Source organism: Myotis brandtii, unplaced genomic scaffold (assembly GCF_000412655.1).
Source record: "Myotis brandtii unplaced genomic scaffold, ASM41265v1 scaffold680, whole genome shotgun sequence".
Classification (NCBI taxonomy): domain Eukaryota; kingdom Metazoa; phylum Chordata; class Mammalia; order Chiroptera; family Vespertilionidae; genus Myotis; species Myotis brandtii.
The window spans coordinates 143,676-157,932 of NW_005370658.1; the positions used below are offsets into that span (position 1 = coordinate 143,676).

The window sequence follows — 14,257 nt, forward strand, 5'->3', positions numbered from 1 at the left end:
CACCCTCGGGCAGCCATTTTGTCACCAGGTGCGGCGCAAAGGACTCCGGGAAGGCCGCTCCGGCCCGCGCTTGGCGCCCGACTAGTCGGTCCCGGGCAATGCATGCCGGGAAGAGCCGTCTGGTCCTCAAGGCGTCGCAGTGGAGGCGGGACCTGAGGGCGGAGCGAAGGAGGGTAAAAACCGGCCGGCGGATCCGCGGGCTTTTCCGTTCAGCTAGGCTTGGGCGGGCATCACAGAGACGTGGTGTAGCGGGCTCTCAGGAGTGAGGTTTCCGCTTGAGACGGGGGCGGGGGTGTGGGGGGCATAGCTTTCCGTGGCTAGGACCCCCTTCTTGGCACCAGAGATAATCTCAGTGGGGAGAGGGATCCCTTTTGAGGCTGTGTGCTCAACTGACACCTTGGAACAGTGGTTCTCAACCTTCCGAATGCCGCGACCCTTTAATACAGTTCCTCATGTTGTGGTGACCCCCAACCATAAAATTATTTTCGTGGCTACTTCATAACTGTAATGTTGCTACTGTTATGAATCGTCATGTAACTATCTGATATGCAGGATGTATTTTCATTGTTACAAATTGAACATAATGAAAGCATAGTGATTAATCACAAAAACAATATGGAATTATATGTTTTCCGATGGTCTTAGGCGACCCCTGTGAAAGGGTCGTTCGATCCCCAAAGGGGTCGCGACCCACAGGTTGAGAACCGCTGCCTTGGAACATGGGTCCCTAACTGAGTCTAGAGAGCATCTCTAGCCTGGATGAGGTGGTTCTGGGTTGATGACATGTCCCTGGATGGAGCTCCGTGGAGCTGGGGGTCCCATCTCAGAAGCAGGGTATTATTTGAGCTTTCTAAACCGGAGTCCCCCCGCTTATTATCAAGAGTGTCCGCCAAGCCCTGGCCAGCGTGGCTCAGTTGGTTGAGCGTCGTCCGGTGCCAGGAAAGGTGGTTGGTTCCATTGGCGTCAGGGCACACGCCCGGATTGCGCGCTGGAGCTCCGGTAGGGGGCGTGCAGGAGGCAGCCCATTGATGTTTCTCTCTCCCTTCCTCTCAAAACCAATAAAAATATTTTTAAATGTTTTAAATTTGATTTTAGAGAGAAAGGGAGAAAGAGAGAGAGAAAACATCGATATGATCAGCTGCCTCCAGCCACCACCACCCCCAACCAGGGATAGAGCCCGCTACCCGGGCATGTGCCCTGACTGGGAATGGAACCGGCGACCTTTTGGTACAGGGAAGGAGTCTCAACCAACAGAACCACACCGGCCAGAGCAATAAAATAGCTTAAAAACAAACACGTACACACACAAAAGTGTCCGCCAAGGGCCTGGTACCCAGCTTGTATTCCTGTCCATTGCTGAGGTCCAACAGGGGGAATTCGCTAAACTGGAGTCTCCCCTTCCATGGGGAGCAAACTGCAAGAAGGTTTTCGGAACAGGAAACACAAGGAGCGCGGTTGCAAGTGTGATCCCTGCCCTGATCTGCCCAGCACGGGGGCTCCGGGAGCACTGGACAAGCGTCTGCGGGCCTTGCACACAACTGGAGGCGGTCTCCCTCTAGGGCTAGGCCATTCGCCGCCTCAGGAGACGTCTTCAGTCAACTAATCAATCTGTCTGATTGGTTTGCGTGAGGAGCCCGGGTGGCTCACAAAGGAGACGGCCATGAGACGATCTGGGGACCCAGTTTAGAGAACTGGGGGGGGGAAATGATCGACCTGAGGTTGAGCCCATAGCGTCAGGCCAGGGCGAGTCTGGGATCCAACTTCAGGGAAAGGGTATGAACCGGGTGCTTGGTGGGTTGCTAAGGAGAGGTGGGAGACTACCGGCACTTGCGAGTGATTGGAGAAAGTAAAAAAAAAAAAGAAAAAGTAGCCAATGAAAGGAGTGCTGCCAGACTTGGGGTCCAATCAGTGAAGGGGAGTATTCTGGAACGTACCAATATGTTAACTAAGCGGGGGGCGTCCGTGAGAAAACAATCGAGAGATCAACAAGGTAAGCCCCGGGAATGGAGAACACTGGAACTATAGCCTCTTCCATGGCGCCTAAAAGCCAGGGGGTGGGGAACGTCCCTCGGGCTGCTGGTCCCGCTGGAGATGTGACCGAGAACTCCCCCCGCAGGTGCCTGGCGTGGTGCGCTCCGCGTGGTCACGTGAGCCGGTTCCAAGATGGCGGCAGGGGTGGCCGGGTGGGGGGTTGAAGCGGAGGAGTTCGAGGATGCGCCCGATGTGGAACCGCTGGAACCCACGCTTGGCAACATCATCGAGCAGCGCAGCCTTAAGTGGATCTTCGTCGGGGGCAAAGGTGGCGTTGGCAAGACCACCTGCAGGTAAGGAGGCCGCGGCGGGAGCCGGGGAGACCGGTGGGCTGGACCACTAGGCGAAGGGGGCGGCCCGGGACCGGCTTCTCCACGCCGAGCCGGGCACGGGAGGGAGGGGCGCCGGGGCCTTCCGGAGTGTGCTCTCCAGAAGTTACCTGGAGCGCGTGGACGGTGCCTCCCGGATTCAGGCCCGGCACCCTCTGAGTTGGACCATTTCCGTTAGGGCTCAGGGGCCGAATCACGCTGAACCCAGCGCACGGCGGCCGGGAGAGCCCTTAGGGGTCCCCGCCTGCGGGGCACACCGGAGGGAGCTCAGAGTCGGGGCCGGGGCACCGGGACAAACGATCCTCGTCTGGTGAAACGTGCTACTCTGTGCCCACGTGGGGGTGGGGTTGTGGGGAACGGAGCGAGAGAGGGTAGGTGATCAGACTATTCCAGTCAACCGGTAGGAGATGGAGGGGTTCCTGGGGCAAATTATCCTGAACAAATGGGACTGAACCATCCCGAGTGCAGTAGGAGGTTCCAGGGACCCCTTAGCTTAGGGTTGAGGGGGTGCAAGGGACCCCTGAGTTATGCTGGCTGGACAGCTGGACCTTGCCATGCTGTGCCCGCAAACAAGAAGCAGGCATCAGGCCAGACTGAACCCGGCCACTCGCCAGCTGGAGTGGTCTTAGCAAAGGTCTGAGAAGGGCCCTGCACAGAGACTGGGGACTGATCCCACAGTCACCCCTGTTCTCAGGGCCCCGGCCTCTGAGCCTCACATCTCCCCATGCAGACCCGGGGAGCAGGCCCTGACCCGTGCTCCCTACCTTTTGACCTTTTCCTTGCCCAGCTGCAGCCTAGCAGTCCAGCTATCCAAGGGGCGGGAGAGTGTTCTTATCATTTCTACGGACCCGGCCCACAACATCTCCGATGCATTTGACCAGAAGTTCTCCAAGGTGCCCACCAAGGTCAAAGGCTATGACAACCTCTTTGCCATGGTGAGTAGAGCAAGGCTCAGCTCCCCAGTCTGGCCACGGCCCATTCAGGCCTTTCCTGTGGACATCTTCCATCGGCCCATCTACATCCTTTGTCATTCCAGTCTCGCCCCTTCTTCAGCTACCCACAGGGAAACAACTGAGGAATGCTTGTGGAGCAAAAAGGAAACCAGAGCCCTGACCAGTTTGGCTCAGTGGATAGAGCGTCAGCCTGCGGACTCAAGGGTCCCAGGTTCGATTCCGGTCGGGGGCATGTGCCTTGGTTGCGGGCACATCCCCAGTGTGGGGTGTGCAGGACGCAGCTGATCGATGTTTCTAACTCTCTATCCCTCTCCCTTCCTCTCTGTAAAAAATCAATAAAATATATTTTTTTTTTAAAAAAAAAGGAAGCCAGAGCGACTGGAGCTTAGTGAGCAAGGGGAGGGAGCCATCAGAGAGGTCAGTCAGAGCCATGTGGTGTAGGACTTGGTAGGTCACTGGGAGCAGTTTGGCCTTGATTCCAAGTTTAATAGGGAGCTGTTCATTTTGAGCAGGGCAATGTCATAGCCTTGACAAGTTCCCTGTGGCTGCCATGCGGAGAATGGATTATAAGTTGAGGCTGGAAGTAAGGGCAGTGACCAGGCAAGAGATGAGGCAGCCAATACTAAGATGGAGGCAGAGTGTTGGGGGAGAAAGGTCCACAGGCCGACACTCTATCCACTGAGCCAAACCGTCTAGGGCAGTGGTTCTCAACCTTCCGAATGCCGCGACCCTTTAATACAGTTCCTCATGTTGTGGTGACCCCCAACCATAAAATTATTTTCGTTGCTACTTCATAACTGTAATTTTGCTACTGTTATGAATCGTCATGTAAATATCTGATATGCAGGATGTATTTTCATTGTTACAAATTGAACATAATGAAAGCATAGTGATTAATCACAAAAACAATATGTAATTATATATGTGTTTTCCGATGGTCTTAGGCAACCCCTGTGAAAGGGTTGTTCTACCCCCCCCCCCCAAGGGGCCGTGACCCACAGGTTGAGAACCGCTGGTGTAGGGCTAAATACATCTCTTGGTTGGCCCCTGAGCAGCTGGGATGAGGAAGACTAGCAGAGAAGCAGGTTTAGAAGGGACAAGTCAGGAATTCTATTTTGACCACAGTGAATCCACGGTGCCCACTGGACATCCAAGTGGGGACACAGGACAGTGGCTTAACTGTGTGAGCCTGGAGCTCAGAGGAAGTTGATACTGATTTGGGGGGTCACTGTCCCGAGGGTGGTATTTAAAGCTGTTTAGTAAAGGAGAATATGAGAGAACAGAGAGGCCCAGAGACAACCTGAGGGCGTGTCAGCATTTAGGGTCCAGAAGTGAAGGAGGCCAACAAGGAGCTACCGGGGAGGTGGGAGGAGAGACAGAGGTTATAGCCTCCTGAGCTCCAGGAGGACAAAGGAATTTGGGCAGAAAGAGGTTGTCTGCTCCAGCAGGTACATCCGTTTTAGAGACCACTGGTGAGTGGGGGCAAAAGGCTGTCTAGAATGTGTGAGCTGAGGAAATGGAGACGGTGATCGCCATGATGGGGGCTGAGAAATGGGGCCATCACTAGAGAGAGACGGAAGCGGGGTTGAGGAGGGCTTTTTTGATAAAGGAGACGCTGGAGCATGTTTGTTTGCCAATGCAAATACTTTACAGGGAGGGACAAGTAGTGTTGCAGGAAGGAGTGAGGATGCTGACAGAGGACTGTCCTCGGGTGGGAGTGAGCTACATACAGCGCACAGACCTCTTACATGGACTCCTCCGGGGCCAGGGATGCGGAGGCAAGGTGGAGGGCCTGGGGCATTTCCTGGGGGGAAGGGATAAGGTGTTGACAGCCAGTAGCTTTTCTTTCTCTCTGAGGCCCAGGTGAGGCACAAGTCTCAGCAGAGAGCAAGGAGTGAATGGGACGGAAGGGGTTTGAGGAGGCATAAGATGGGACATAAACACTGCAAGAGTGGATGGTCTGGCTGTTGGGTGCCATTGGAGTTTGTGATTGGGAATGGGGAGCAGGTGGGAGTTATTTGTCAGGTGTGCTCCCCTCGTGTTCACCTCAGTGTAGCCACACCAGGGACCCAGGAATAACCAGGATGGGGATTTTGGCAACCACAGAGGGGAGGGGGAGTGTTTGTAGAGGCAACCTTTGGAGCCTGGGCGGGTAAGGGTGCCGGCCAAGAAGGACACTGACAGTGAACTGGGGTCAGGGGAGAGGGAATGAGGTGGCCCAAAGAGGTTTAAATAACTGAAGCAGGCCCAGCTGGCATGGCTCAGTGCTGGAGCATTGACCCATGAACCAGGAGGTCACAGTTTGATTCCCAGGCAGGGCACATGCCCTGATTTCGGGCCTGATTCCCAGTAGGGGGCTTGCAGGAGATAGCCAATAGATGATTCTCTCATCATTAATGTTTCTGTCTCTCTCTCCTTCTCCCTTCCTCTCTGAAATCAATAGAAACATATTTAAAAAAATAACAGCCAGACCAGTGTGGTTCTGTGGTTGAGCATCGACCTATGAACTGGGAGGTCACAGTTCGATTCCCAGTCAGGGCACATGCATGGGTTGTGGACTCCATTCCCAGTGTGGGGCATGCAGGAGGCAGCCGATCAATGATTCTCTCTCATCTTTGATGTTTCTATCTCTCTCTCCCTTTCCCTTCCTCTCTGAAATAAATAAAAACAGATTTTAAAATAGTAATAACTGAAGCGGGAGGCAAGGAGGCCCAGGTCAGAGAATGGGGTATGTGAGCTCAGAGGTGACCCGGTGACTAGGAATAACCCATCAAGGGTGTGACTGGGTGTGATGGGTCGGGCAATGGATACACAAGCTCTATGCGGGGAAGTGGACCTCTGAGGCCAGTGAGGGGGACTTCATCACAGGACCTGTGCAGTCACCAAGGAGAGGTGACACAGGAGGAGGATAGAGAAGGAGGCATCAAGTTAGGACTGGCCAGAGTCCCCAAGGATGGTCATGTCTTTGTGGATTCCACATCTATGTTGAGGACTTCCTGTGTGCAGACAGTTCCTGGTGTCCTCAGGGGGCTGACATTCTGGGTGGGGAGACAGATGAGAAATGTGATGAGTGTATCATGTGAAGGGAGGCTGGATGTTAAGGAGAAAGGCAGGTGGGACAGTGAGGACTGTGTCTGCCCTGTTAGATGAGATGGTGAGGGAAGACTCACATTAGAGAATAATCTGGAAGCAATCAGGGGCCGGGTGGGGGAACAGCCAGTGCAAGCCCTACAGAGGGCTTTGGCTTCCCTCTGTGGACACTGATCACAAAAATTTGCAATTTTCCATCTGTTTTTAAAATTGTTTGACCCTTTGAGCAATCGGAAGACCTTAATGCCTGAGGGAGGGCCATGGCACCTTGGGGGTCTCCCCAGCCTCTTCCCTGATGGGGCCTGATGCAGGGCTGAGGTTGGGGCCCTCTTCGGGCTCCCCTGGCCCTGGTGCCCCCCAGGTGAGAAGGCCCTGGGAGTAGCAGAAGCAGCCTGAGTCTCGGTCCCTTGTGTTCCCCCCCCCCCAGGAGATTGACCCCAGCCTTGGCGTGGCAGAGCTGCCTGACGAGTTCTTCGAGGAGGACAACATGTTGAGCATGGGCAAGAAGATGATGCAGGAGGCCATGAGCGCCTTCCCAGGCATTGACGAGGCCATGAGCTATGCAGAGGTCATGAGGTCAGGCCCAGCAGGCTAGTGCGGCCTGGGACTGGGGTGGAAGAGGGAGCAGAGTGGGCCTGACCTTCATCTCCCCGCAGGCTGGTGAAGGGCATGAACTTCTCAGTGGTGGTGTTTGACACGGCGCCCACGGGCCACACGCTGAGGCTGCTCAACTTCCCCACCATCGTGGAGCGGGGCCTAGGCCGCCTCATGCAGATCAAGAACCAGATCAGCCCCTTCATCTCACAGGCAGGCAGGGCCCCAGGGCATCCAGGTGTCCCCTGAGTGGGAGCCAGTCCTCAGGCCCCCAGATGTGCAGTGACAAAAGCCTTTCTCTCACAAAACTCTGGATCCACGATTCCCAATGGGGGGGAGGGGATCTTCATTATGGGGGACTTGGTGTCCCTGCCCCTACCTGCTGAGTGCCCCAGACAGCTTGAAAGCACATATTCCAGAGCCAGACAGCCCAGGTTCAAATGTTTTGCATTCTAATGTGACCTAAGGCAAGTCACTTCATCTCTCTGGGCCTCACCTTCCTCTGTCAAATGGAGAGCATGCGAGTGTCCCTGTTGTTGTTAGCATGATAACATGACAGCCCCACTTCTACACACATCCCACCTCTAAGGTGGTGTGTGTGATCCCCCTTTGGGTACCTGTGTCCCAGATTAGTCACATTTGTAGAGCGCTTACTTTGTGCCAGGCACTGTTCTGAGCACATGACATGTTTCAGTTCATCTAGCATACCAGCCCTTGGAGGTAAGGTCTGCACATGGGGAAACTCAGTATTCCGGTCAAGCCACCTGGCTATAGTCCCCCAAAAGAGGCGGAGCTGGGATTTGCCCCCTGTGGTCTGTTCAAGGGCCCAGGTTTTTAACCACTGGGAGGTGGTTAGCAGGCCCCCCACCTAGGAGGTATAATGGCCCCAGGTAAGCCTCAAGCCCTCCCATGTCCTCCCCCCAGATGTGCAACATGCTGGGCCTAGGGGATATGAACGCAGACCAGCTGGCCTCCAAGCTGGAAGAGACGCTGCCTGTCATCCGCTCTGTCAGCGAGCAGTTCAAGGATCCTGTGAGTCATGGTGCACATAGACAGTGAGAGGCTCCGGGGCCAGCACCTGGCCCTCACTGTCCTCTCACATCCTGCAGGAGCAGACGACTTTCATCTGTGTGTGCATCGCCGAGTTCCTGTCTCTGTACGAGACAGAGCGGCTGATCCAAGAGCTGGCCAAATGCAAGATCGACACGCACAACATCATTGTCAACCAACTCGTCTTCCCAGACCCTGAGAAGCCCTGCAAGATGTGTGAGGCCCGACATAAGATCCAGGCCAAGTACCTGGACCAGGTGTGCATGCCCAGCCATCCACCCAGCCCTCAAACCTCTGATCTTGGCAGTGGGGACCCGGCCCATCCTAACCATGGCACCCCCAGCCATTTACTCCGCGCTCTGAGTCTTTGCTCCATCCTCCCTCTGACCTCTGCCCCAGCCTCCTGCTCTTCACCCCTCCTTCAGTCCCTTCCCCCTAATTCTGGCCGTGAAAGAATCGGGCTGGCCTAGCCTGGGTACCTCTGACCCTGGGGAGCCAGAGGTCCAGCCCTGGAAACTCTGACCTCACTGGCACCACTCCCACCTGTGACCCTATGAAGACTGACCCTGGGAGGCCCCCATCCCAACCCCTTCGATCTACCCACATTCTGTCCCTGACTGCAGCCAGGCCCCTGACCAATGTCCTCTGCCCCCTGCCCCGGCCACAGATGGAGGACCTGTATGAAGACTTCCACATTGTGAAGCTGCCTCTGCTTCCCCATGAGGTGCGGGGGGCAGACAAGGTCAACACCTTCTCTGCCCTCCTCCTGGAGCCCTACAAGCCGCCCAGCACCCAGTAGCACTGCTGCCAGCCCCAGCCGCTACCATTTCCACCCACTCTCCACCCTACCGGGGCAGAGTTTGCACAAAGTCCCCCCAGAGTACAGGGGGAGCCACTTGAGGTGGGAGGCGGGGAGGGGGTCTGTTCCCCCTGGTGGGGCTGGGGTGGCTGTAGCTACCCCTCACCTCTCCCCGCCTCTCGCTTCTCAATAAAATGATCTTAAACTACTGTGGGTATTGATACAAGGATTTTGGAGTCAGCACCTCCATGAACAGTTGCACAGGTTGTACTCTGCACAACGATGTCACAGCTAGAGGGATGCAGTCACAACAGACTAACAAAGATGCGTGTTTATTATGGCAATTTTGGAAGGTGGGTGTCTTCAGTAAGGGGGTGCTTTTTCTAGCTCTCTATGGGTAGGGGTGTCCCTGTCATAACGCCTGAATTGGCATATACCCCCTTCCTTTGAGGCTCAAAGGGTGTGGGAACCAGGAGGCCCATTGGTGTACCTCAGGCGGGTGGGGAGCGGATTAAGCAGGCAGCAGCCCAGTACCGCCTGCTGTTTGGTTTGGAAATTAGTGGGCACCCTGGGCAGAGGCTGGGCTGGCCAGACTAGGGATTAACAGTCTCCACCCCCCAATTCCTGCCCCTGTGGGATGGAATTCGCTCCACCCAGCACAGTTACAACCAGGTACAGATTAGGTGACATGATGGTAGAGGACTCAGGCCAAAGGTATCCCTGAAGTCCTAACTGTAGAGCCATCTCACTGAGTGGCCTCATGTTTTCCTATAGTTTGAGCTTCATCTCTAAAATGGAGGCAAGTGTGGCCATTCACAGAGCCATGGGACAACTTCACCTGGCCCTGGAAGGATCCGTCGGCACAGCACCCTGGCAGGCATCCAGTGGGCCCCCTTATCCCCTTCACTCCTCTCTGCAACTGCCTGGACAGCCACATTCGTCCCCACCTGGGGGACCCAGCACTGGCAGGACCTCATGTTTGCAGGTTCCAAGCCAGAGCTGGGTGGGGGTGGGGGAAATGGACAAGAGGTACCTGAGGACACGCATGAGTCAGGAAGTGTTCAAATTGTGCGCACCCAGGGTCTGGGTGTGTGAGGGTGTGCGTGCATGTAAGGGGAGCCCAGCCACAAGCCCAAACGTGTCCTGGACTCGACTGTACTGGGTGTGCACAAGCGGGTGTGGGCATGTTGGGGTGGCATTTGTAAACAGTGGCAAAGACCCCTGGCTCCCAGCTGAACCACCTGGGTTCAAATCCCAGCTGTGCCGTCAAAGGACTGTGTCATTTGAGCCTCAGTTTCCCTACCAGATAGTGGGAATGACAAGCACCAACTTCATAAGCTTGCTTGTAAGGACTCAGTGAGGTGAAATAAGTAACATCTTTACAGATGTTATTATTCGTTGTTACAATGAAGCCTGTGAACTAGCTTGGGCAACCTGCCCCTAGCCCAGCTGGTGTCCAGCTGTCAGAAGTGTGTGGGGACCCTGTGGACTAGAGGAGGGAGATGAGCGGGGAGGGGAGAAGCTGGCTGCAGTGTGTACAAATATACATCCTAGGGAGTGGGGGCCTCTGGTCAGGAATGGAGCTGCATCAACTTGAAGCCTGTCCCCTGCCCCCGCCCCCCACCCCTGGGGCCAACAGCTAGCAGTGCCAACCTGCATCCACTTTTATGGGCTGTCCGGCAGCTGGACAGCGAGGAGCAGGTTTGAGGGTAGCCAGCCTGGGCCAGTTCCTAATTACCCCAGGCGGGGCAGACATATGCCAGGCTTGGAACAAGGTGTCCTGGCTGACAGGGCTTCCGGGTGGAGCCTCGTAAAGCTATCCACATTCCTAGTGTACAAGGTGGACTGGAGGGGCCCAGGGTCTGGACCTCAGAGCTTTCACCCCTCCCACACCAGGCTGTGTGTTTGGGGAATGGGATAGGGAGGCTGCGTGTTTGTGCCAGGCCAGGAGTGTCCACTTTGTAGGTGTGTCTGTGAAGGGGGAACATATCTCCTGCCTCCATGCAAATGTGGGGACAAGTTCTTGTGTCCCCAAGCTTGTGTGTTCACGGCAATGCTGAGAGGGTCTGAGATCTGAGGTGTATCTATGGGGGACGGGGGTGCCTGCTCACGCACTAAGGGGGCATTAGAGAGGGGGGGTCTCATCAATGTGCAAATGCAGGCGAGTTTCATGAGTTATGGTATGACCCTGTCTGGATGGGACTGTGGAGGGTCTGTGGCTGTGGAGGAGGGGTCACTGTCGTATGCGTGTGTCCTTGCAACACTGACGGATCTGAGGCCCCCAGGAGCATGTGCAGCCGTGTAGAGGGCAGGCATTCCCACATCTGTTGTGTGACCACGGGTGTATCTTTGTGCAGGGAAGACCAGGAATAAATGTGCGCTACCACCCTCGCGGGATGGTGTGTGGCTGTGTGTGAAGACTCTCTGGGCTCTGGGTGGGGTCTGCGCTTAGCTGGTGTGTGTCCGTGTTGAGGGAAGCTGAACTTGTGCCCGGGTCTCTGATGTATGTTTCTAAGTACAGTACATCTTTGTGGCAGTATGATTACAGGTGACTATGGAGTGAACCAGCCCCCACTGAGCTGTGTGTGTGTGTGTGTGTGTGTGTGTGTGTGTGTGTGTGTGACTGGGAAGGACACAGTCCCCGCCCTCTCCTCCAGCTCTGGATCCAAGATCCCTTGGACCTGCCAGTGACTGCCAGGGAGAGAGACAGGGAGGAGCGAGGGAGGCTGGTTGGATTTCTCCCCCTGCTCCAGGTAACAAACTGGCCAGACTTCTACACATTTCTGAGGCTGCAGCCCAGGGGTGCGGGCCAGGGAGGGACTATCCACGCCCACTCAGCCCCCTCCCACTCCAGGGTCTGGCTTAAGCTACACCCAACGTTGAAGCCACCTGCCCATCTTGTCCCTGTGCCTGTGTGTCCTGCGCCTGCCATCAGGTGAGTAGGGCCCAGGGGAATAGGGGACCCTGAGGACAGGTGGGCTTGTGGGCAGGAATCAGGCAGGAATCCTTCAGAACCCTCAAAGCATGGAGTGGAGAGCTTGGAAGACTGGAGAATGAAGAGAGGACAGATCCAGGAGACCCAGAAGAAGGGGAAGGATAGCTAAGTGGGAGGGTGGGAGGCTGGGGTAGCTGTGCAGGAGAAGGGGCCAGCTTGAGGCCGGTGGGTGCAGGAGGGAACCTGGGGGCCTGGAGGCTTGAGGATGGCTTCCTAGGGCTTCAAACGGGAGTGCAGGGGTGGAGGAAGGGCAGAGACTGGGAGCTAGGGGGGGGGAGGGGGGACAGGTGGGATCTGAGAAAGGAATGGGGTGGGGCAGCACTTTCTGATCGACCGCAACTTCCAGGTGAGACTCCCTTGAGCCCAGACCCAGGCTCCCCAGGTGGCCCTGCGGAGGCACTGGGGACTCCGGGAGTAGGGGAGCTGTAGATGCAGCCCAGGTAAGGGGATGGGATGGGATGGGATGGGGTAGAAGGCAACTCGGTTGACTCAAGAGTTTGAGAGGTGGAGGCTGGTGAGGGCCTGAGGAGGTAGGCGCAAGATGTGGGGAGCAGGAGTCCAGAAAGGGGGTGGCCTGCGGGGGAAGGCTTGGGGAGGGCGGCAGCGGGATACGGGGCTGAGCAAGGCTGGGAGGAGGCTGGACCGGGGAGGTGGCTGGGCCGGGGCGGACACGTTGAGCTGAGTCAGACGTCCACCTCTGCAGTTCTTCTTCTATGCCGGCTGGCTCAAGGTGGCTGGGGCCCTGAGCCTGGGCTCCGGGAGTGGGGCGGGCAGGGGCTCTCAGGTCTCCGCTTACCTCCCTTCTCCCCACTCAGGTGGCAGAGCAGCTCATCAACCCCTTTGGAGAGGACGACGACGATTTTGAGACCATTTTATCTATTTCCAAATTAGATAACACGCTTCCATGACTCCCACCGCACTTAGGATAAAAGCTCAAGTCCTCTCCGCAGCTCACAAGGCCCTGAGCAACCTCCCTGCCCTTGTCTCCTCCCTTCCCCTCACTCACTCCACACTATCCCTCTAACCCACCCAGCAAGGTCTCATCTCAGGGCCTTTGACATGGTGCTCCCTCTGGCTGGATTGCTCTTCCCCAGATACCTACATGGCCCCTTCCTTACTCGCCTTCACGTCTCTGCTTAAATTATATCAATTCCTTGGCTTGACTTCTTTTGCTGGCCTTTTATTACAAATCCCCACTTCCTGGAGCATTTGAGATCTTGCTCCCCATCATGCTGTCAATTTGGTTCCAATAAATTATTATTACTTTTGCTATTGTTGTTAATCCTCACCCAAGGATATTTTTCCATTGATTTTTACAGTGTGGAAGGGAGAGGGAGAGATAGAGAGAAACATCGATGTGAGAGACACATCGATTGGTTGCCTCCTGCATGCATCCCAACCAGGACCAGGGAACCTGCCACCAAGGTATGTGCCCTAGACTGAAATGGAACCCTGGATCCTTCCATCTGCAGGCTGACACTCTATCCACTGAGCCTCGCCCCTCCTCCCGCACCCCTGCCCGCAGCTTCGTGCTGGCCGAAGGCCACAAGCGCTACTTCGAGAAGCTGGTCATCTACTGCGACCAGTACGCCAGCCTCATCCCCCTCTCTTTCGTGCTCGGTGTGTTCGCGCTCGAGTTCCCTGTGCCCCATCCCCCGGCCCCAGAAACCATCCATGCCTTTTGGGGACCCCCCACTCCTACCTCTCTGGGACGCCCCTCAAATCCATCCCCACAGACCCCCATTTCTGCGTCCTCTAGACAGATGTGGCCCCTTGGACATCACCTGGTCACCTGCCCCTTGAGAATCCCATGTCACCCGAGGGTTTGCCCCTGGCCACCTCGGGGACTGCGCCTGTGTCTGCAAAGATTACTAGTGCCCGCCCCTGTCCTGGCCCAGGAGCCTCCTCCAGGGACCTCACATGACTCTGTCCCCCCAAGTCCAGCCTAGGAAGTATTTCTCTGACAAGTCCTGGCCCCAGCCTCCTTCCCATGTGCTCTGCCCACGCGGGTGGGGTTACCAGCCTACGCCCCGACATGGATCCTGTGCCCAACCCCTTCGTATGTCTCTGGCCCAGGGGCTACCTGTTGCCTCTGCCTCCGCACTGAGACCCCAGGCCCCATCTCAGGTGACTCCCAGGTAACCAGAGTGACCCAGGCTGCTCGAGCCACTCTGACCTCAGGGCTAGACCCCCGAGCTCCCAGCCCAGGTGGCCAGCCTGCCGGGTGTTGCTGCTGCGGGCTCCATGTCACTCCTCTTCCCACAACCTGGGCCCACAAGCCCCTGCCCCGTGTCCCCAGCGAGCGCCCCTTCCCGGCTCTGCCGCAGGCTTCTACGTGAACCTGGTGGTGCACCGCTGGTGGAACCAGTACCTCTGCATGCCGCTGCCCGACGCGCTCATGTGCATCGTGTCGGGC

The 14,257-nt window shown here is 56.4% G+C and overlaps 2 protein-coding genes across 2 annotated transcripts in view; both read left to right on the forward strand.

The window, feature by feature from the left end:
• The first annotated feature begins 2,126 nt into the window (after positions 1–2,126).
• Positions 2,127–9,055, forward strand: ASNA1 (arsA arsenite transporter, ATP-binding, homolog 1 (bacterial)). Its single transcript, XM_005881557.2, has 7 exons — positions 2,127–2,324; positions 3,148–3,295; positions 6,831–6,979; positions 7,060–7,210; positions 7,922–8,029; positions 8,107–8,304; positions 8,715–9,055. The coding sequence occupies exons 1-7, from the start codon at positions 2,164–2,166 to the stop codon at positions 8,844–8,846; spliced, it is 1,047 nt and encodes a 348-aa protein (XP_005881619.1). The 5' UTR covers positions 2,127–2,163; the 3' UTR covers positions 8,847–9,055.
• A 4,213-nt stretch (positions 9,056–13,268) lies between these two features.
• Positions 13,269–14,257, forward strand: part of BEST2 (bestrophin 2) — a 6,249-nt gene continuing 5,260 nt past the window's right edge. Inside the window, 2 exon segments of the mRNA XM_014529424.1 lie at positions 13,269–13,461; positions 14,169–14,255. Of these exon segments, the coding sequence (XP_014384910.1) occupies positions 13,269–13,461; positions 14,169–14,255 (280 nt within the window).